General features: G+C 36.5%; 2 protein-coding genes across 2 annotated transcripts; both read left to right on the top strand.

Moving 5' to 3' along the window:
* Positions 1-174: 174 nt before the first annotated feature.
* On the top strand, positions 175-13,068 carry pah (phenylalanine hydroxylase). Its single transcript, XM_079623981.1, has 13 exons — positions 175-358; positions 1,638-1,754; positions 5,559-5,742; positions 7,843-7,931; positions 8,468-8,535; positions 10,056-10,252; positions 10,349-10,484; positions 10,628-10,697; positions 11,290-11,346; positions 11,474-11,569; positions 11,782-11,915; positions 12,001-12,116; positions 13,007-13,068. Exons 1-13 carry the CDS (start codon positions 314-316, stop codon positions 13,048-13,050), a joined length of 1,353 nt encoding a protein of 450 aa, XP_079480107.1. The 5' UTR covers positions 175-313; the 3' UTR covers positions 13,051-13,068.
* Positions 13,069-13,213: 145 nt separating this feature from the next.
* Positions 13,214-18,948, top strand: th2 (tyrosine hydroxylase 2). The gene is made up of 12 exons (XM_079623982.1): positions 13,214-14,627; positions 15,326-15,503; positions 15,601-15,689; positions 15,769-15,836; positions 16,163-16,213; positions 16,309-16,454; positions 16,555-16,690; positions 17,308-17,377; positions 17,565-17,621; positions 17,887-17,982; positions 18,390-18,523; positions 18,609-18,948. Exons 1-12 carry the CDS (start codon positions 14,397-14,399, stop codon positions 18,772-18,774), a joined length of 1,422 nt encoding a protein of 473 aa, XP_079480108.1. The 5' UTR covers positions 13,214-14,396; the 3' UTR covers positions 18,775-18,948.
* Positions 18,949-23,567: the final 4,619 nt, after the last annotated feature.

Here is a 23,567-nt window from a genome sequence, read left to right as displayed (position 1 = left end):
GTATTCATTATTCAAATCAATTATGTAACTAATACAATTATTACATCAAGAAGAGAAACAAAAGGGCAAAGTAATCGTTACGAAATGCTGACTTTGAACTTCATCCTCACCCAAAACTCCCCCTGAAAAGTTTTTCCCACTGGACAGCTTCCAAACATCCCCGCGGTTTATGGGCAACTCGTCGTGTGACAGGCACACCGTTCAGGGGGTGTGGTGTCACGTGGTACTTTTAAATCGATGGAGTTTTGGATGGGTTGTACAAAGTTTACAGAAGCTTCCAACAAATCAACATCACCTGAGGACTGAAGCAAGAATGGACGCAGGTCTCAAGCAGATGAACGGGGAACTGGAGAGAAAGGTGAACAGCTTTCTATATTTTGATCTTTTATTCTAAAAGTAGACTATTATTATGATTATGTTGCTGGATTATTTTAAATTGTGTATTTATTATAGCACTTGCCCAACATTAGAGGAAAAAACAAACAAAAATAAAGGCATGCTCACTTGGTTGAAGCTTAGAATAGTCAAAGTCAAAGTGTAAATTTTGTGTGGATCTACATTTTTTTGTCAATGACAGTCTAACTCACTTATTATTGTCAGACTTGACTGGAAATTTCTCTCCAGACCACAAAACAAAGGCAAGCTTAGTGTAGCATCCATTGAAAGTCGAGTAGAACAGTAACTACATGTGTTAAAACTGATTACATTTTAAGCAATCAGAAATATTAATCTGATGCTCTCAAACAAGTCAATAATATATTGTTTTATTTTTATTTTAAGGTATAATTTGGGTGCCTCAAGGTGTATATTGTACTTGAAAGAATATTATGGATTGAAAGCTATTACATATCCAAAATATTAGTCAATAATACAGTAATTTTTTTAATGTTTGTTTACATTTTATTTAAATTTTGGGTGCCCAGAGTTTTATTTTGTTCTTAAAAATGTATTATGGCAAAATAGGGGGGAAAGATAAAGATATGATATCGTTGACATTTAGATTCAAAGAAATGTGGGTTCACAGGAATGTGAGTGTGACTGGTCATGAGTTTTAAAGTCCTTCTGCACACACACACACGCACACACACACACACACACACACACACACACACACACACACACACACACACACACACACACACACACACACACACACACACACACACACACACACACACACACACACACACACACAAACTACTACTTTTTAAGCAACATTAGGATTATGTAATGGTTAGTAAGATAATTATACACCTAATTCTAAACCTACACAAACCTACTATTTGCATTTATTTTTACATGAATTTCCAATTACTTAGAAAGGTGAGTGTGCCTTGAAAGTTAGTCATCAGTAATTTATCTGCTAATATGTAACAGACACTGTTGCATCTTTAAAAAATACACAGAAATAACATTTATACACAAGCAGAGACGGGTCATTATGTGTCCCTTGGCACTATGAAAGATTAACTAATGTTCTTTTCAAGGACAAAAGAAAGAAATGTGGGCGCTCATCAAATAAAACAAGTGCAAAGCCCTCAAAAATGTCATTTAATATCATGGTTCTGCACTCATTTGATGCGTGTTGACGATGAAGAGTGCAACTGTGTGAATGTCTCGATCTCCTTGTTTAACAGGGCTCTCTGACCTCATCCTACCTGGAAGAACCATTAAACAAATCGGGAGTGGTGTCCTGCATCTTCTCTATGAAAGAGGAGGTTGGCGCGCTTGTAAAAGCTCTGAAACTATTTGAGGTTAGTATCCTGATAATTATGACAAATCTCTCCATTTTCTCTTTCACTCTTTCTCTCGCTTATATACACTTGCATTTATCTAAAGCCAAAACATAAGGGTCAAGGTCGGTGGAATGATAGTGGGACAGAAATGCAAAACACTGAACAGGACGTATTAGGCAATACTGTGCACACGATGCACTATACATTCAGCTGGGTTTAAGAAGTTTATGACATGCCATCAGTTTAGAAAACAGCAAGGAAATGTTGACCTGTTGACACCATGATATATTAAAGGACAAATTTGCAGATTTTCAACCAGCTTTGTATTGTTAAAATGATGTTAGTATATGTACAGTAGTATAACATTTTCTTGAGCAGAAAATCATCATAGAATGAAGGATCTAGAGGATTATGTGACACTGAAGACTAGAGTAATGATGCTGAAAATTCAGCTTTACCATCACAGAATTATTTAAAAATATATTTAAATAGAAAACAGTTATTATTATTTATTTCACAATATCACTATTTTATTGTATTTTTGATCAAATAAATGTAGATGTAGTGAACTGACAGTGAAGTTTTGTATAATATACTGTACTTACTATGAGTTCAGAAAATATAAATCTCAGAAGAAGAAAAAAAGGCACAGAGCTGTTACTGGGGCAGTACCAGGTGCAAAATCTTTGTACCTTATTTCCCCTTAAATAGTACATATTAGTACCTCAAAGGTATATATTAGGAACTTTTAGTTTTTGTACCATAGGTTATTTTCTGAGAATAAAAAGAGCAATAATAGGCAGAGACAACGCTTAAGGCCATTGTGAAAGAACACCTGTCCACGCCACTTGTCAAGCACATCGAAATATCTATAATATCAAGCAGAATTGTGTTTTGATGAGACGAAAGGATTTTACAACCAGACTCACAATCAGGAAAAAGTAGTACCTTAGGGTTACATGTGGAGGTTCTAATATTGACCCTTTAGGGGTCCAAAAGCTCTACATAAGGTATTTGTCCTATTTTTGTAGGATAAACACACTCATAGGAATCAACAAATAAACGTTGTGTTCATGTATCATAACATCCGAACACATGTGGACATGCACACAGTGCCTGTGTCCTGTAAGAATGCCAATATTCCTTGAATCATCTCCAAAGTCCTCCCCTACTTGTATCAAAGTTCAGTATACTTTGTTTTTGCATGTTGACTTTTCTTCTGCCTACGTGCAATGAAACGTACTCCCAAGTAAATGGCAGGTTTTATTGACTTAATGTATTTAAAGAAATTATAACTACGTAAGCAGAGCACACTGAAAAAAAGTGAAACAACCGTGTCACTTCTTTAAACTGCATTTTAAATTGGTCTAATAGGTCTAAATCTAGTTATACCCTGTTTGTTTATTTTTCTAAATGCTCTACATAGAAGAACATTTTTTTAAATAGTATTTGACACCAGAGTGTTTATGTGCAGGAAATACTGGCTATCTTTTCTGACTGCAGAAATTATTGCGGGTTTTATTCATTGTTCTGTTTTTTTTTTAAACAACAATATATATTTTGGACGTTATTTTTATTTATAGAAAGAATACTAAATGAAATGAACAAAATGTTTTTTAGTTTTATCTCAAGTGAAAATCCTTTATAGATAATTTAGTGTTAAGGTGAAAATAAAATGTAAAATGCCAACATATTATTATATTGACCTGCATTGACATGTTGGCTTATGTCTAAAGAAAATTAATTGGATAATAATTCATAATTTTACTTTATATGAATGTTTTTGTCTTTGGGAAAATGAACATTTATGATTAATGTTAAATCAAAATGTATATTAATATAAAATATAATGTGAGGAAAAAATTAACAAATTAGAGTAAGTTGGTCCAAAGTAAAAAATAAATTAAAGATCAGCGCACACCAAATATTGCATACCAATACATGCAGTGCTTTCCTGAAAAGCCTAGAATCTTCTCTGGTGCTTTCGTGCAAGTCAATAATGGATATGGGCCAAACTTGCACCCCCCTAATTCTGATTGGTTCTTCTGTAACACCCTACTCCACCCCCTTAAAACACCCCCTACTCCACCCTCAATTTGCGCACACTTTTGACCTATGAGTAAAAGCAATTTCCTGCAGCCCACATTGAAAATGCTGTGAGGGGAAAGGGTGCTTTATGAAAGACTGATTGGTTGAATAATAGTGATTTTTCTGAATTAACTTTCTAGTTCGAACAACATATCTGTATCTGGCAATTGATTCATAATTAATAATATAATCCTGTGCAGAAGCCTATTCATTATTAATTAATACAATACCAATAATACTGTAATATATCTTTATATTTTAGATTGTTAGGACAGTATAATAAAACACAAACCAGAAATAACCACAAATAGACTAGCATGTATTATCAACTATTTTATGTGGACCAAATATCAACAGGGGCTTTGTGGCATTATGTAAAAAAAGCTGAACCCGTTGACATGCTGGACAAAGTAATAATAACTGAGCACTGCAAAAAAATGCCAACCATGCAGAAAAATAACGCAGCAATTCTCTGCTGTTGTGTTTTGAGTGGTAAAGGATGTAGATTCATATGGACTCAATCAGTACCACATGGAAAGGGAGGGAAAATATTAGAGATGAAAAGGGACCAGAGAGGGTCCAAGGCATTGTAAACCCCGTCCGCCTTCTCTGCGGGCCTATGGCAAACAGCAATGTGTGTCCTCCCTCTGTGTGCATAAAAACACATAAATACAAACACATTTTGTCTTAAACAGTGTAAAAACACCCTCACTCCTATTGGCTGAAGAAAAGCTGCACGAGTCAGTCCCAAGTGCTGCCAAAGTGTGTGTGTGTGTGTGTGTGTGTGTGTGTGTGTGTGTGTGTGTGTGTGTGTGTGTGTGTGTGTGTGTGTGTGTGTGTGTGTGTGTGTGTGATGTAATTTTCTAAATGTCAAGTTTTTTTTCCTGGTAAACCCTGTGTTATGGGGACAAAATGTCTCCACAAAGATGGCATAATTCTAAATCATTGTCCTTGTGGAGAATTGTTTTGATCCCCATGAGGTAAACAGCTGATAAATCCCACTAAGTTATATGTTGTTGTTATTGCTGTTGTGTAAAATCTAAAAAGGCAAGTTTTCTGTGGTTCTCTCTCTCTCTCTCTCTGTGTGTGTGTGTGTGTGTGTGTGTGTGTGTGTGTGTGTGTGTGTGTGCGTGCGTGCGTGCGTGCGTGCGTGCGTGCGTGCGTGTGTGTGTGTGTGTGTGTAGTTTAGTACAGTGTGGTTACTGATACAGTAATTTACTAAATGCCAATTTAATTATGAAAAGAGAGGACCACACACAGAAGCCTATCAAACAATCTTAATCATGTCATGTCCGTGGTACTTCTTACACACTTCTTAATTAGTTGCTTTTTCCTTAGATGGACTAGCTTGGAGTGCCACCTAGTGTTTATTCTCTATTTGAAGAAAGACTATACAATTTGAATGTGACTAAAAATGGAGGTAAAATCAACTGTCAGATTTTCAAACATCCTAAAAAAAGGAGTGAATATAAAAAAACTTCCCTTGATTGTAATATAAATTATAATGAATAAATATTAGATAAAAAAAAAAATAATAATAAAAAAAAAAAATATATATATATATATATACACACACACATTTATATAAAATATTGGCCTTCTGAAAGAGGCCGAACAAGCAGTAGACTTGAGATAATCAGAAATTGTAATATAGCACATTGAATAATTTTAAATCATGTAATACAACGAAACATTAATATATATATATATATATATATTGTCTGTATTTTGCAGGAGAAAGGAATTAACCTGACCCACATTGAGTCCCGTCCATCACGCAAGAACAAAAAAGAATATGAGTTCTTCATCAGCGTGGATCAAGCCTCCTGTAAATCAATGGAAGAAGTCGTTGACAGTCTGCGCACGCAGATCAGTGGCCAAATCCACGAGTTGTCTCGCAACAAACAGAAAGACACAGGTGAGACGCAGGGCAACAATATGTAGAATAACACATCGCTCCCAATGAGTAAAAAAAAAAAAAAGAAAAAAGCTGTGGAGGCATTTTGAGGTCAGAGAGAAACACAACGAGAGAGCAAATGAGGGCGCAAGAATAGGATAGTATAGATTAAGAAGAACAGAAATAGAACACATGTTGTAATCGCTCATAAATGTCAGTGTGCAGATGGATGGCAAAGACCCTTGCTCTCAGCCTCTCTTATGGTTGTTTCCAGAATTACATTAGTTTAGTTTTTGAGGACAAACAGACTCATAGAGATGGACTGAAATGTCTTGTTTCTCTCCAAGAGTCAGTTCAGCAGGGTGGGGGTCAAAGTTCAAAACAAAGACTGACAGACCAACAGACCCATCACAATTTCCCCCTCTATACAATAAGAAAACACAGAGCAGGGACATTTATGAATATTTATGGCCGATGAGGAAAACCAGTCAGGGTCTTCAGTTGTTGGCCTTTTGTTCGGACCGCCTCAGGCTCACTGTTGAACTATGTACTGATGGCTGGACCTCCAAAGTGTTTAACTGTCATAAATCTAGACGATACACAGCTCTGGCTGCTGTAGAGCAAGATTTAGCCTCACAGCCTAGACTGGCTCATTCTCCACACAATGCCTTCTGTTTACTACTGTGTCATCCATCTCTGTTAGCATGCCAATGTTAGCGACCAATCGATATTAGCGAGTTCACATATCCATAACTTAGTTAATTCATCTCAATTTAATAAAAAACTCGTAGAATGGAAACACTATAAATCTCATTGAAACCGAAATTTCAATTTCGATGGAATTTCAATGGAAGTCTTTGGGGAGTCATTCTGGAGGATTAAAAGAGGAAGACTCAAACTTCATCTATACAGAAATGTGTGTTATTTTAAGTGTAAAGGTGTCTAAATAGTCTTTTTAGTAGTGGGACTATTGTTCTAGGTGGATAAATGTTACTCCCATGATTCCAATGAGTGACATTTGGGGATAGTTACGAATAATCAGTCATTTCAACTCTTCTTACATTAGCATGTGTAATATTTTAGTCCTGTGCAATGCCTTGCCCAATAGACTTCCATTGTAAGTGCATTACTATACCCTTGTGAAAAGAAGTGCATTTAATGGTATTGAATGTGCACAGTGTGCATAAAATATATTTAAAAAAGGAGATAATGTCATATTAATGGGAAAAAAAACACTGTACATAAGTGCTCTTTTGAAAAGTGCACTTTGTAACAGTCAAAAGTACAAGTTTTACTTGGTTACAATGTAAATCATGTTTTAATAACCTTTTGTTGCGTACTTAGAGGTACACTTATTTTGATGTGTTGACTAGCATACTAAAGCAAATGTAAATGACTTGATTATAATTTTAACTGTAGTTTGTTATTTGATCTTACATTTAAAGTTAATATATTTTAAAGGACTGTGATTACAGTATCACTTTACAAACAAGTTTTATTTGTTAACATTAGTTAATGTATTAACTATGAGCAATACATTTGTAACTGTATTTGTTCATCTTTGTCAATATTGTTTATGTTACTTCACAGTGCATGAACTAATGTTTTGGTTTTAATAATGTATTAGTAAATGTTGAAATGAGCATTGACAAAGATTAATACATGCTGTAGATTTATGTTCATTATGTTAAGTAATTAAACATTATTGTAAAGTGTTACCGTAATAACAAATATATTTAAATACATGACATACAAGTTTCAGTAGAAAGGACAGTAAATTGTAATTTAGTTTACCATAAATGCCTGTCATTACATTCAGGAGTACACTTCAACCATATTTAAAAGAAAATAAGTAATGAACGATGAAATTACAATTAATTTACATTTAAACTATAATACATTTTTATTTAATTGCTATTAGCATGCAATTAAGTGTCCAAAAACATTACATTCAGTTCGCACTTACAAGTAAAAGTATATTATTTCCGTTTAAATTATTATTTATAATGTGCTAAAGTGTGTTTCTTTTTTTCACAAGGGTGCTATCGATAGAGCTTACTGTAACTCGCATTGAATATTCCTTTAATTAACACTCTTCTTTTTTCCTCCTCTCATCTAAAGTTCCATGGTTCCCCAATTCCATCCAGGACGTGGACCGCTTTGCCAATCAGATTCTCAGTTACGGGTCCGAGCTGGATGCAGACCACCCTGTAAGACACTGTGTGTGTGTGTGTGTGTGTGTGTGTGTGTGTGTGTGTGTGTGTGTGTGTGTGTGTGTGTGTGTGTGTGTGTGTGTGTGTGTGTGTGCTGTCTGTTTTTGAAGTGACCGTCTGTAGGATCAGAGAGAAGAGCGAAAGTGACGTGAGAGGAACGTCTTCATTTTGATTTCAAACGCGTGCGTGTGTGGGTGTATTTTTGTCGACACGTAAGTTGGTCCATGCGACGCTAAAAGCCCACAGTCAGGATCTGCATCACTCTCTATTCTAATGGAAACGGGCGGGGGCCCTCAAATTGATGTCATCGCTTTAATTGAGCCCCTGTAATTATAAATAATTGCCCCTTTCCAGCCGTCATTAAACCGAAATGCATTCATCATGAGGAGCAAACACTCTACAAAGGCTTCATTTGAATGAGTCTTCTGCATCAGACTGAGTAACACTGTCAAAGGCTACTGAGAGATCAGAACTAGCCATAGATCCACTTTGTGATCCCAGATCACACACCCTAACGTCGCTCTCATTCACAGGGCTTTACGGACCCCGTGTACCGTGCCAGGAGGAAGGAATTTGCTGACATTGCCTTCAACTACAGACAGTAACTATTGCCCTCACCGTTCTTTCTTTCTCCCCCACTTTCCCATAGGCTAAAGGGGATTGTCCCCACCTCTAGCACTTTCCCTGTTGTTTTGTTGTGCTTTCTATGGAAAATTACTCCTACTGCCTAACAAAAGGGCTAAATTACAGGGTCCCAGCGCAGTCCGGAGCGCCGGGAGCTTTGTCATCATAATTGAGATGCATTATTCACACGGCCACTACAAAGGACATGAGCGTTGAATGCTACGCCCCCTGAGGAAGCTCACATTTACATACACGCTCCATCAATAATAACACCACTCATCACTCCTAAACTTATTCTCACACAGATATGACGTGCAAGGTCATGTGTGCTTAGTGTGTTGACGTACCCTGACATTTGTGCTTATTTCAGTTACTTACAATATTTTAAAGGCTAAAATCTGATCACACTGTATCTGTATTAAGCACAAACTGTGGTACGATAATATGTGAGCAACACTTGTTTGTTTGTTTAGTTAGCTACACCCCTGTTTTGGTATAAAAATACAATGGAACCCAACAAGCATTTGGAATCTTAAAGGGACAGTTCACCCAAAAATGAAAATTCTGTCATGTCCTGTCAAGTCAAGTCACCTTTATTTATATAGCGCATTTTACAATACAGATTGTTTCAAAGCAGCTTTACAGTGATAACAGGAAAATAATGCAACAAAGTTTGTTTTGGCTGCGCAGCAACTCTAGAAGAAAATAGTCTAAATGCCCAGCTTAAGTAAGTTCAGTGTTGATTCGTTTCTGTTGTAAAAATTATTGGTAATACTTTACAATAAGGTTCATTAGTTAAAATTAGTTAACTAGTTAACATGAACTGAGAATTAACAATACTTCTACAGCATTTATTAATCTTTAGTTAATATTAAGTTCAACATTTACTAATACATGATTAAAATCAAAGGTTGTATTTGTTAACATTAGATAATGCACTGTGAACTAACATGAACAAACAATGAACAGCAGGATTTTTATTAACTAACATCAACAAAGATTAATAAATACTATAACAAATGTATTGCTCATTGTGAGATCATGTTAGATAATACATTAACTAATGTTAACTAATGAACCTTATTGTAAAGTGTTACCAAATCTTTAGTTATTAATTTAGTTCATATATCTATACTATGAAAACTGTTATGTCATCATCCAGCTCAGTTCAGTTCTTATACAATGGTGTCAATGCAGGCAGATCAGTAATATTGTTGAATATTGTCATTATTTACTCACCGTCATGTTGTCCCAAACAAATATGAGTTCATTTATTCTGGGGAACATAAAATATATTTGTTTATACAATGTCATAGGACATTGTATAAACAAAATACTAAGACATTTTTCATTTTGGGGTATTGGGATGGATAAGACTTGTGATAAAAAGTGTTTTTGTTTTATAACACTAAATATATTAGTTTACAAAAATTATTTGTATTTGTATTAAACACAATGTGTCCTAAACATGAGCTAAGCATCTCTCTCCTCTGTTAGTGGACAGATTATCCCACAAGTTGAATACACGGCTGAAGAGAAGGCCACATGGGGGATGGTTTTTAAAGAGCTGAAGACTCTGTACCCGACACATGCCTGCCGTGAACACAACCGTGTTTTTCCACTGCTGGAGAAGTACTGCGGGTACCGTGAAGACAACATCCCGCAGCTAGAGGACATCTCACGCTACCTGCAGTGTAAGATCATCTTACAGTAGAGCTGGCTTTGAGTCATACAATGAGTACAATACAATAAAATAGTTTTAACTGTACTCTACATTGTTGATTTCTCAGCATCCACTGGTTTCCGTCTGCGTCCCGTGGCCGGTCTGCTCTCCTCACGCGACTTCTTAGCTGGTCTCGCCTTCCGAGTGTTTCACTCCACCCAGTACATTCGCCATAACTCCAAACCCATGTACACACCTGAACCGTGAGTATACACACCTGTAAAGAAGCGGTTACAAATCTCTATCTGTGAAATAAATGTCACAAATATATTCCATAATTGTGAAAAGCGATCATAGGAAATATTGGTAATAGTACAGTGGCTAAAATATGTATTTATTTCCTCAGGGACATCTGTCATGAGCTGCTGGGTCACGTTCCACTGTTTGCTGACCCAAGTTTTGCCCAGTTCTCACAGGTTTGATATCATTACATGCTTTAATGTAACTGTACAATAATATAATATAATATAATATTGTTACGCTCTGGATTTGCAGTTAGTTTTGCACTGTTCCCAGTTCAGTTTCCTTTGTCTTTGCTCATCAATTGCTATGGTTTTTGGCCTCATGTTTTACACCTGTGTCTTGTTAATTGTCTAATTCAGTCCCTATATGTCCCTGCGTGTTTATAGCCCTGTGTTTGGTTCAGTGTTTATCAGATCTCGTCAATGTATAGATGTAGTTCTGTTTCCCCCTGTTGTTTATTTGGATTAAAGAAAGCTGCTTGCAAATAGATCCAGCTCTTTTATTTCCGTCTTTTACAACCCCTTGCAGACAATAATATCAATGACCTCAATTTATTAAGTGAATTTATTATATAGCCTACTACTGACATATGTTCTAACATACAGTACTCTTGACCAACAGTATTGTTTTACATTGTTTACATTTTTATTCTGTGACAGAAATAAGCTTCCATAGAACTAGGCCTGTTAGCTGCGTATCAAATATTTCAAATGTGCATTTTATCAGTGTCATGATATCTAAATGTGATGTTTGTGGTCCGATCAGGAAATCGGAATTGCTTCATTGGGCGCCCCTGATGAGTTCATAGAGAAGCTGGCCACAGTAAGTATAGATTAAATTAAATTATTATTTTCCACATTTTAACCGAGGCCAGGTTATAAAACCACACGTTACATTTGGCTCTCTCGAAACGACTTCATGATTATAAAATTGTTATCATTATTTGTAGGTCTACTGGTTCACTGCGGAATTTGGTCTGTGCAAGCAAGGAAATGAAGTGAAGGCTTACGGTGCAGGTCTGCTCTCATCTTATGGCGAACTGAAGGTGCTTATGCCTTTTTACTTCTACCTGGTTCATGCCCTGTGCTCTAATAGGGTCTAACTTAACAATGTAAACTGGGTTATCGCTGTGAGCTTTTAGAGAATGTTTTTTGGTATGACTAGGGGAGTGATACACAGAAACATGACACCGATGCACAAAATATAGCCACAGTGGAGACCAGACTGAAATTTCGATGTTCTTCTACTGTCTTGCAGTATTGTTTAACAGACAAGCCCAAACTTCAGCCCTTTGACCCAGAGAAGACCTCCCTGCAGAAGTATCCCATTACAGAGTTCCAGCCCGTTTACTTTGTGGCTGAAAGTTTCGAGGACGCCAAAGAAAAAGTCAGGTAAAGTGACTGCAATTAAATCAACAAATCTGTCTTTCTTTCAGAGTTCTTTTTACAGTTATCTATGTGAATTTTTTTATTACAGGAAATTTGCTGCCACCATTCCCAGACCTTTCACTGTGCACTACAATCCCTACACACAGAGCATTGAGGTGCTGGACAACACACAGCAGCTGAAGGACCTGGCTGACAGCATCAGTGGTGCGTCTTCAGTGTTATGTATCCCCATAATTGTACAAGAAGGAATAAAGTAACATCAGGATCTTCAGTAGAAATCCTGTACTGAATGTAATGAGAATGAGCAGAATTGGGGATGCGGATTCTAATAAAAATGTAAAAAGCACACTGTAAAAATGTATCATCAGAAATTGTAACAAAGAAACTAACCGGTACAATTAAAGTAAAAAGAAATATATATATTTAGTAGCCTATCAAGTCAAACTGAATACATTAGTTCACATACAAGTATTTTTGAGGGTCAGACCAGCACAAAAAAAAAAATATATATATATATATATTACTAAACTTAATGTAATGTGTTTATCCAATTGATTTGTCCAATGTATTTGTATTGAGAAAAAAAAGAGACCCTTTTGGAGTAAGTAAAAACTAAAAAAAAAATATATATATATATATATATATATATATATATATATATATATATATATATATATATATATAATGAGTTGAGATTTTTTTACAGAGCTATAAAACTTTTTATAGCATTATTTCATAACATCTTCTTTTGGAAACATTTAGCTTGTCACAATAATTTCTACTCATTGTTATTTTATTTTTAAATTCAGAGTTTTAACTTAATTTTATTCACCTGTAGTGAAATTCAAAGTGGTTAAACTTGCAAGGAACACCAGCACCACATATAAACACAGCAATAAAACTGTATTTTTAAGTTAAAATTGAACCCTCTTTTTTAAGTTAATCTTATGATTGGTGCTTAAAGCAAGTCTTTTTTTGCACAATTTTTGTTGTTCATATGATATGGTTCACTGATTTTTTTTAGCCTTATGTGTTGTGTTAATATGTGCACGTTTAAATTTTATCACAAATTCATGTTTTTTTTCTCTTCCCAGGTGAGATCTCAATCCTCTGCAATGCTCTGCGGAAGATGGAGTGAAACGATCGGGAGTAAAGACAGAAATGCTGGAAAATCAAAGAAGCTTCATAAGCATCATCTATATAATGCTTTTTAGGCTCATCTAACATCACTTATATATAGTTTTGCTAATCAAGCTGTGCAGAGAGAGCATGCTATTAAATATTAAATTAGTCATTACGTATTGCATGCAGACAATATTTATAGCCTAATTTTTGTAGTCGAAATATATGGCACCACGTATTTAAATATAAATAACACGAAACATGTCAAACAAATCGCATGTAAATACCAAAGAGCTTCGGGCATTCTGAGGCGCGCATCTCGCAATATAGCTATTTGTTATATATGATACATTACTATGTAGACTATTTTAGAATCTTGGTAGTTTAATCGTACAGAAATATAGATTGCCTACCGTACAGAATTTGCTTCAGCTGTTGATTCTTGTTGTCGCACAATGTTGCTGTGATTTTTCCAAACCCGCAATCAATGAATCACAGGATCAAAGGCTTGTTGGAACTGTGTTGAGCCAATGCATTTTGGCGGGACGAATTGGCGGGAGTGCTTTTATTTTTACATGCGTTCATATGTTTTATTAAATCAAAGCTTAATAATTTGCAGCTTCGCTTGACTGTGACGCAATTCAGCATACTGCATTTATCATTTATCTGTGACTTAAATGTTATGCATGCTTTGTCACATGTATTTTAAAAAAATGAATAAAAGTTATGTTGTTATAATTACAAAATATTCTATCTTTCTTTTATTATTGTTATTATTAGTAGGCCTAGTATTTGTATTATTAAGATGGGCTACTACACTACTACTACTACTAATTTTGTATATAATTTATTATGGAGGCCTATAATAATTAATTTATTATTTGCATTATCACGTAAATAGCATGCGCACAGCAGAAGTCCGTTTCAGTACCTTGGAGAGCAGCACGGTCTCAATGAGCCAATTTTGCATCATTTAGGACCCTAAAAACAAAATATATTTATATATTTCCAATAAAGACTCATTTAGGTCTGACCTTTCACAAAATGGCGTTTAGTTTATGTAATTTGTCGCTTTTGGCTGTGAAGCACCTGTGAAATGTCACGTGTCACGGCTCTTAGCCTATTTGGTGCCCGTAAAATAAAAGACAAATTCATGACGCATCTCAGCATGAAATCAGACGTGCATTTGCGCAACACATTTACATAAAGTCCCGCACGATATAAATCGCAAGGCTGTGGCCCCACAGTGAACATAGAGTTTTCTCCGCATTTGGGTAGATTTGAACTCATTTAGTGTCAACACAACGATTAATTGGATATATTTATTTTAGATATAGTGGTCAGTTGTTCCCCTAAGAATCGATGAAGACGGACAGTATAGTGCAGAATATCCCGCTGGGCGGCAGAAAGCGCAGTCTGATCGAGGACGCGCGGCGCGACAGAGAGAGCGGCTCGTCATCTCCGGGCCCGTCGCGCTGCGGGGACAGCTTCGTGTTTGAGGAGGACAAGAGCGGCAAAGTCACCCTCAACCTCCTCTTTGCTCTCAAAAATGAGAAAAACGCTGGCTTTTTCAAGGCTGGCAAAGTCTTTGAGGTGCGTACTTTTACTTAGTTGTTTTTTATTCATTAATTACAGGTGTTGCAACACACAAAAATACATAAGTTTCAATGATTTTCCACATGATGTGTCTTATAGCTATTTAGTTTAATATTCCATACTATAATATTCACAGTTTTGTTATGTTGTTGCAAATAAGGAAGTTTAAAAAAACAAAAAAAAAGCTACTGAGTAGTAATACTGATTAACTTACTATACAAGGTTTAGGGTTAGTTACTTTAATAATGCAATTTTACTGTTATTACTATAGAAAGTTGGCTATATGTAACACATGTACTCTTAAAAACACAATGGTTCTTCTAAAGCAACACTTCAAAAACCCACCTTTTGCAACCTTTATTTTTAGTAACTGTCACCTTAAAATACCTAACACTAATAGAAAACAATAGTAAACATTTTAAGTTCTGTGCATGAATTTATTGTGGAAATCAAACATAATGTTCTACTCAATAATAAAACCATCTTCATTACCACCCCACATTAATTTAAATTTAAAATGGCAAGCAAAAACTGAAATTGGAAACAAACACATAAAACAGGTTAAGGACTCTAAAAACATGACAGACATGTTCAACTTTGTGAGTCCTGAAGCATACACTGGAAAGTGTTACACAAGTAAAGCTGACATTTCTAGTGTTTATACATATTACAAATGTTTGGTTTTTGCAACTTAGACTTTCGAAGCCAAGCTCCTTCATCTGGAGAGTCGGCCGAGCAGGAAGACGAAGAAGAGCACTGGAGAGGATCTGGAGTTCTTCATGAGATGTGAAGTGCACTGCTCCGACACGGACATTTTCATCAACTCCTTAAAAAGAGTTGCTGATGAAGTGCGAATAGTGCAAGAGGAAAAAAGTTGGTGATTTAGCTATTCTATATTGCATATGACACCAGAAGAAATGTATTTTCAATCATTAAATTTTATTAAATGTCAATTTTACTTTGATCCTAGTTCCCTGGTTTCCAAAGAAGATTTCTGACCTGGACAAATGCAATCATCTGATAACAAAATATGACCCTGATCTGGACCAGGACCATCCTGTAAGTGAACAACAGTGAAAAGCAGGACATTATTTATGATCAGGATTTTATATTGTATGTTTTTTATTGTATTATTCAGGGATTCAGCGATCCAGAATACAGAAAACGAAGAGAATTAATTTCTGCACTGGCTTTCAACTATAAGCAGTAAGTCTTTCTTTTTTTTTTATATCTGAAAATAGTAATAACAATAATATGAATTATTATTATTATTGTAAAATGTGCATTCTGATAATTAATCAGATTCTTTTTTAATAAAAATGTATTCATATATAATTTCAATAATATACATTACTGTAAACATCAATTAATAACTAATTAATACTATCATTGTTATTATAAAATAGATTATTTAACAAAAAATAAATAAATATATATATATATAATATGTAATTAATGCATGAACTTCAATCATCAACTATGTAAATATATTTTAGGATGAAGAAATAAAGATCTTTCTTTTGTCATTGTAGTGGTGACCCTTTACCTGTAGTGGTTTACACTCCAGAAGAGATTGCAACTTGGTAGGTTTCCCTATTATGAGTTTGATTGCAGTCATTACTTCTTTAACTCTACGCACGACTGCATGATTCTAAGAGCGCTTTTTGTGATGAGGCAGGAGGGAGGTCTACAGGACTCTGAGCAGTCTGTACCCCAGTCATGCCTGCGGACAGTTTCTAGAAGCCCTGGGCCAACTGGAGAGCGAACGTTTGTACGGGGAAGACAAGATCCCTCAGCTCGGAGAGGTGTCTGCTTTTCTCAAAGGTAAACAGGCCTGCTTATTTCATTTTTGTGTGCAAAAAGTTCAAACTGCGATTTACATTGATTTGAACCATGTTCTGTGTCTGCGTGTGCTTTTGTTCAGAGAGGACAGGGTTTCAGTTGCGGCCAGTGGCAGGGCTGCTCTCTGCACGGGACTTCCTAGCCAGTCTAGCATTCCGGGTGTTTCAGTGCACCCAGTACATTCGTCACCCTTCAGCTCCCATGCATTCTCCTGAACCGTACGTGCAGTGACACATTTTGCTAAACTTTTTAAAGGGGTCCTATTATGCTTTTTTACTTTTTAAAAAAAAATGTAGTGTAATGTTGCTGTCCGAACATGAAACATGTCTGTTTAATTAAAAAGCACAAAGTCCACTCCAAAGGGAGTTATTCTCTATATCAGTAAGCACTGTTTCTGAACTCTCAAATGCCTCGATTGTAGTATTGAGTTTTCTTCCAGGAACGTACACAATATTCCTCATTTAAATAATTCCCACCAAAAGCATACACAGAAAAAAGGGAAGAGGCCTGGTTGAGTTTTGAAACATGCGGTTATGGTAAGGGAAGTAACATTCCCGAAATATGCTTGAACCGGTTGACCAATCACAAGACACTGGTCCAGCTGACCAATCAGAGCACCGGAACTAAACAGTGTTACTGACAGACTCGAAAGAGAGGTGCTGCAACATTGTATAATATGTTTAAAAGAATGTTGTTTTTTTTCAAACATTCAAGCATTAAAAACTTTTCTAGTAGACCCCCAAAGCAAAACCAAGACTTTGAAAAAGGGCATAATAGGTCCCCTTAAATGCACATTATTTATATATATTAAATAACTAAATTTTAATGTCAACAGCGACTGCTGCCATGAGCTACTTGGACATATCCCTATGCTTGCAGACAACGAATTTGCTCAGTTTTCACAGGTATTACAAAGAAAATGTCCATACTACATAACAAATCATTTAGTCAAAATAGAAAATGCGTGAACCTGGCTATTATTATGCCATTCACAATGCAAGTCAACTTAATACAGAAAGGCCTTATTTGAATCTTCAACCTCTCAATACTGAATAACAGTTTGTATTTGACACTGAATATTTTACTCTGCAGGAGATTGGCCTTGTCTCACTTGGAGCATCAGATGAGGATATTGAGAAACTGTCCACTGTGAGTACATGGAAATATTTCGTGAGAATACTTTGAAGAATAATGTATTAAAGCAAGTCTTTAGTGCCCCCTTGTGTTGCTTCATTCAAATGACAAGAACTGATTAAAAGGCCATTATCTATAAATATTCTGTCCTTGAATGAAATCGCAAAGCCAGCCATTTATATCAACCATTTTGTTTATTTAGTTTCCTGTATGCATGTACTATAAATGTTTGTTTGTGTAGCCTAACAAAAGTCTAAATTTCTCTAAATTTCACACACAGCTGTACTGGTTTACAGTGGAGTTTGGCCTCTGCAAGCAAAACGGAACAGTGAAGGCTTATGGGGCTGGACTTCTGTCCTCCTATGGAGAACTTTTGGTAAGACAATTTATTTATTTGTTTCTTTGCTTGTTTAATATTGATACACTCATTACGACCCTGACTTGCAAAACCACTATATCCAGTCTTTTATGTTTACCAGAACACAGTGAAAACAGTAATATTGTGAAATAGTATTGCAGTTATCAAAGTAACTTTTCAGTTGTAATATATTTCACAGTATCATTTATTACTGTGATGGCACTCCATCCTTCAGTGTCACATGATCCTTCAGAAATCACTCTGAAATGCTGATTTGATGCTCAAAAAAACAATTTTTTGCTGCTTAATGTTTTTTTTGGAAAACCATGATATATATTTTTTCAGGACTCTTTGATGAATAGAAAGTTTAAAAAAAAAAAGCATTTATTTGAAAATTAAATGGATAATGAATTGTCTTTTTCCAGTACGCCCTTTCTAATGAGCCCCAATATAAGTCATTCAACCCACCTGAGACTGCAGTCCAACCATACCAGGACCAGTCATATCAGCCCATTTACTTTGTGTCCGAGAGCTTTGAGGACGCCAAACACAAGCTGAGGTGTGTGTTTGTTTGTTTCTGAAATGATCTGTAGATTTCTTCACCCAGGTTATCATTGATGAGTGCTCTTGCTGTCGTTCCACAGGCAATATTCATCTACAATACAGAAGCCCTTTTCCATTAGATATGATCCCTACACTTGCAGCATGGAGGTCCTGGATGAGCCTTGTAAGATCCAGAAAGTTTTAGGGCAGATGAGGGATGACCTGAAGATCTTACATAAAGCCTTGGAGAAACTGGGACAGAAATAAACCAGAGTGGGTGATCTATCACCAACAACAACTAGGAAACCCTTTCTTTATGAATATGAATACTGCAGTTTTTTTTTTTTGCATACGAGTCCCGGAGTTTAAATGTGCATATGTGTGTATATGTGTACGTATTGTTATGGATGTAATGGACCGTTCGGTTTACAATCAAAAATAATAAATATATTTATTTTGACTAATGCTACAGTAGTGTAATGTGAATATACAATGTTGCAATGAGTCCCTGCTGAATTCTAGAAACATCGACTAACACACACAAGGCCAAACTAGGCACATGCTTTAATACATATTCAAAAATGATCCCTCAAATTATATACACACAATAAGTTCCCCCTACAACATGAAGCCCTTAAAACCCAAGAAAGCAAAGATTCATATTTTGGACCATTGGGAAAAAAATATCTCACCGATTGAGTCTGGTATAAAAAAAAAAAAAAAGGCAGACACAGACACGGCTGCCAAAGGAAGTACGAGTCTGTGCTCACTGTGACACTGGTGAGGTTGAGACAGAGACATGCTTTCTCCTTCACAGTGGTAAATATAAAGAGGTGAGAGAGAAATGCTCTGACAAACTGTCAAACCTCATGCCACAGTTTTCCAGTTCAGTAAAAACAGATCAAATGCAGATGTTACTGGGGGAAAGAAAGTTACTCATCAATTTCCACAAAACTCATCTTTCACAGCTGCACACCGTCTGAAACCATTACTTTAATGAATAATCCAGCAAACCCACTCGCCCAAAAGGCAAAATATGTGTTAGAGATCTGTGGACAACCCCCTAAGAGCAACTAACACCCAGGCACGAAAGCCATTTACGACTAAAAGAAACAAACATCATGCCAATAAAAAAAGGACTCTTCCCCATTCATTCAGAACCTTCTGCAAACGAACATGCATATCTCCAGGACATTGTGTGTATGATTATCTTATGTGTCTTTTGTACTGTATACTCTGTTTTATGCATGCTTTATGATAGAACCAAAAACTAATGTAACCTCATCTATACCATCTTCCTATCAAAATAATCCTCATTTAATACCATAGACATTGGTGTACATCACTTCATGGCATGCATTGTCTTGTTATATTAACCAGAGCATAAAAGGACACAAACTGCTAATTTACTCCAATCATTAAAATTAGTCAGCTTTCAAACAAAGAAACTTTCCCCGCTTGAAAATTGCACCTTTCTCATTGGTCAAGCCGAACTTGAAAGGTGTGACCCCTGTGTGGGTTACAGAGAATCAGCATAGTGACCTCTCTCTCTCTCTTACTACTCTTCTCTGCGACTTCTGGTCACATGTGTAACTTCATCAACCACAACAGTCAAACTAACACAAGTTCATCATCATTTCTTCGTTCAACGTGTAAGAAATTTATTGCAACTTCAACACCATCGACTTACGAAACCATCAAGACTTTCTCCTGAGACTGCATCCGTACGCTCGTTCAAAGGCTTAGGCGTTGCAAGTATCGCCATTAACTAACTAAACAGGTTTAGTAAAAGCTGCAGACCCCTTTAACAAGGTTCTTTTAAACTAAGAAACTGATGGTTCTGTTCATATGGTTATTTTCCAGTTTCATTCCAGGTTTCTATTTCCAGTTTCCTTCCCGGTCACTTTTCTTTTTACTCATGTATGCGTGCTTTGTGTGTATGAGTTTGTTTAGATTAGTTGTGTGTTTGTGATTTAGTTAAATAATACTTTTGTGCACATTCATGGTCACTGTGTGCAAATCAACGTCACTTTAATGATGCGATCACAGCTAAGAGTTATTTTCCTGAAGCCATGGAAAAAATCCTTTCTGAGAGTTGATAGATGATCAATACTGAGAGTTCGCTGGACGAACAGATTCATTGATTGTAATATTAACCCAGCTACATCAAGTCAATTCTATTAACTGATCCAAATATAAGTTATAATTAATTATTCCTATTTCCCTTTTGAGGATCGTAAATGAATCATCTTTACTGCCTTGGCTCCAGCAGGAAAAGAGACTGTGTATTAGCCCAACTTTTAACAGATTGGCAGCTTGTGGTTGCACTACAGATGGAGGTCGGAACAACTACGCAACTGTTGTTCATACTAAAAGATTAGGCTACAAGGTCACAGCATATTTGTCCCCAAAGGCCCAGGCACAGGCCAAATCATCTTCTAGGAGAAACCACAAAGCGAGCAACCAGGTCACTCTGTCCTGGAATTCACTGAGTTCAGGGGCAAATGAGGTTCTATTAGCTGGCTGGCCTTTGTTTGCCTTGAACATGCTGAATAAAACGAATCAGAGAGAGTTTGTCAGGCAAATAATGCAATAAATCTGGGAGAGAGGAGAGGAGCCGGCATCTGCTTTCATAAACCAAATTCAAGCACTTAATCGTCTCCCGTATCTCATTTTACACGGCGCTCAACCCAACCCACAAATCCCTCTGAAAACCATAGCTTGGATCTGAATCCATTACGTACAAAACAAACGTGCATTGCCATAGCAATACGATAACCACTGGTGGTTCCAGTGAAATTCAAATCCCAAATGCTTATTGCGTCACATCAGAACAGACATTTCTATTTGGTAATATTGTGGGCATTGTAGAGTGCAACAAACTGGTTTCGGAAGTAATTCCATTCATTTCCTCCATAGGGGAATTGATTTTGAATGCGAACTTAGAATACTTTAAAGACAGACCTACCGTGAGGGTTATTTATAACAATTAAGGGTGTTAATTGTTGGTATATGCTGTTGCTAAAGACATCAGCCCACATTATTTTAACAGATTTTTGTAAATAATCATTCAACAGAAGAAGTCCTGGTGAAAAAAAAAAACACATTAAAAATGCATTTTGGTAATGTACTAACAAAAGCTCTACAATCTAATAGTTTTGTGACAAACAAATCGCACAAAAATAACAGTTTGACACCCACCCACTCCCACGAAGCAGAACGATTTCAAGAACTGAAATTGTGCAGAGGAACCGGAACCAGAATTGTTAAATTCTTTACAATTCCCATCGGTAAACTTTCACTGTTCAACTACTTTTTAGCCATTGGTTACTAACCAAGAAAATGAAAGCACAAGTCTGGTCCTCAAAAGATTTTATCCAGGAGAGCCCTCATGAAATTACATTATCTCCTGGAATCAAAAAGAGCACTCCTTCCTTTTGTTCTTTTCGCTTTGTCTTAAGTAGTGAATAGGATTATGCCTTTGAGCCATGCGGAAGCTCTCAACTTGGTTGGAGCTGCTTTGATCATGGTGATTTTTTTAGTCATTAAAACTACTCGCCAACTTTGAAGGCTTAAGGCATTAAGCCTTTGAAGGAGGGCTTGCGTAGGCTTTATTCTTAATGACAGAGAGCATCTGCTGGAAGAAATGCCGAAGCGTACTCCATCACAACACTGCCTCTGTTGTGCCATCTTTCCTGACACAGGATGACTAAAATATTCCACAGAAAAAACTGTTTCTTTCCTATATGATGCATACTCTAATGCTCTGATTTTGATTAAAAGGGAATATTCACAGAACTCTGGCACACACAGCCCTCGCTACTAAGTGTAATTATACCAGCCACCAGATGGCAGTCTTGCGTTAATATTGATAATTTAAAGTAGATTTTGGAAAGGTGATCATTTACTGTATTATATTCCCTAAAAAAAAAATCCTTTGAGTAAAAAAAAAAAAAAGAATTTCTCAATTCTCTAGAAAGTTATTGTATCCTTTGGAATAGTGTCTCTTGTGTGAGAGTATGTGGAAGAGGCTGACATTGATTTCTCCAAGCTATATGCAGCTGGTCCAGCACCAGCCACGTTCAGTGCTACCAAAGCCTTGTTTCAGACCACATTGAACTTATTCAAACAAAGCCAGCAGACCAGTAGAGCAGTAGCATGTTATGATTGCGGATGGTGGTGTGCTTCTAGACTCCAAGAATCATACAGGCTTGTCTTTCGGGCTTGAAAGAGTGTAGGTTCATTTCTCCCCCTTCTTTATGTACCCGTTTCAATCACACCTTAACACCTAGGCACAATATGCCCTACTGTTCACATGCAAAATCTCACATGGAAAACTTCTCCAGGGTTGCTACACTTCTTCACCAAAAGTGCTTTAATTTGCTAGTCATGAGGTGCATACAGAAAAAAAGTAAATTATATCATAGAGGACCCCTACAACCCCTCGATTGTCAATATGTCTCTTAAAATAATATGTATGCATGAGAAGTCTCAGGCATGGTAATGGATATGAAAATGTTGATATGGTCTTGGCAGAATGGATCTGGTAAGCTGCTGCTGCAGAGCAAGTACAGGACTTGCAACTGCCAATTCATTCACCACACACTGCTATGAGCAAGTAAGACATGCTGCTGCTGTACATGAATTACTCAGGGTAGATCTATACAGGTGGAGCTGGGGAAGGTGGAGGGTTTCTGAAAGCGCGCTGCAACTGCTACGGCAAATGCTGACCAAGTATTTGAAGGTTGAGCAGCGAGCTCATTGGCTACCAATACAGCAGGAACCAATCAGCTGTGCCCAATAGAAAATGATGTGATTGCAAGCAGATTGAGTTAAAGACCTGGGCTGCGTTCCAGTCCAAAATTGTCATGCCCCTCACTCGCTAACTTCCCTCCGTCTCGTTCACTCGGATGTACGTCATTGCTTACGTTGCATGAGTGCCCACTACTGGCGGAACCTTTGGAACCTACCCCAATAGGCTGACTTGGAACGTGCGATCACTTAAAATCCACTATGGGGTTGATTTATTACAAAATTGTTTAATGCAGCATTCTATATGT

Source organism: Phoxinus phoxinus, assembly GCF_949152265.1.
Source record: "Phoxinus phoxinus genome assembly, chromosome: 9".
Taxonomy (NCBI): domain Eukaryota; kingdom Metazoa; phylum Chordata; class Actinopteri; order Cypriniformes; family Leuciscidae; genus Phoxinus; species Phoxinus phoxinus.
Note: the sequence above shows the minus strand (reverse complement) of the source record. Positions and strands in the feature narration are given on the sequence as shown.

Coding starts and splice junctions, on each gene's coding strand:
- pah (XM_079623981.1), top strand. CDS start 314: ATGGACGCAGGTCTCAAGCAGATGAACGGGGAACTGGAGAGAAAG. Junction 11,570..11,781: donor CATCTTATGGCGAACTGAAG/GTGCTTATGCCT, acceptor ACTGTCTTGCAG/TATTGTTTAACAGACAAGCC. Junction 12,117..13,006: donor CCTGGCTGACAGCATCAGTG/GTGCGTCTTCAG, acceptor TTCTCTTCCCAG/GTGAGATCTCAATCCTCTGC.
- th2 (XM_079623982.1), top strand. CDS start 14,397: ATGAAGACGGACAGTATAGTGCAGAATATCCCGCTGGGCGGCAGAAAG. Junction 16,214..16,308: donor CCAGAAGAGATTGCAACTTG/GTAGGTTTCCCT, acceptor GTGATGAGGCAG/GAGGGAGGTCTACAGGACTC. Junction 17,622..17,886: donor ATATTGAGAAACTGTCCACT/GTGAGTACATGG, acceptor TTTCACACACAG/CTGTACTGGTTTACAGTGGA.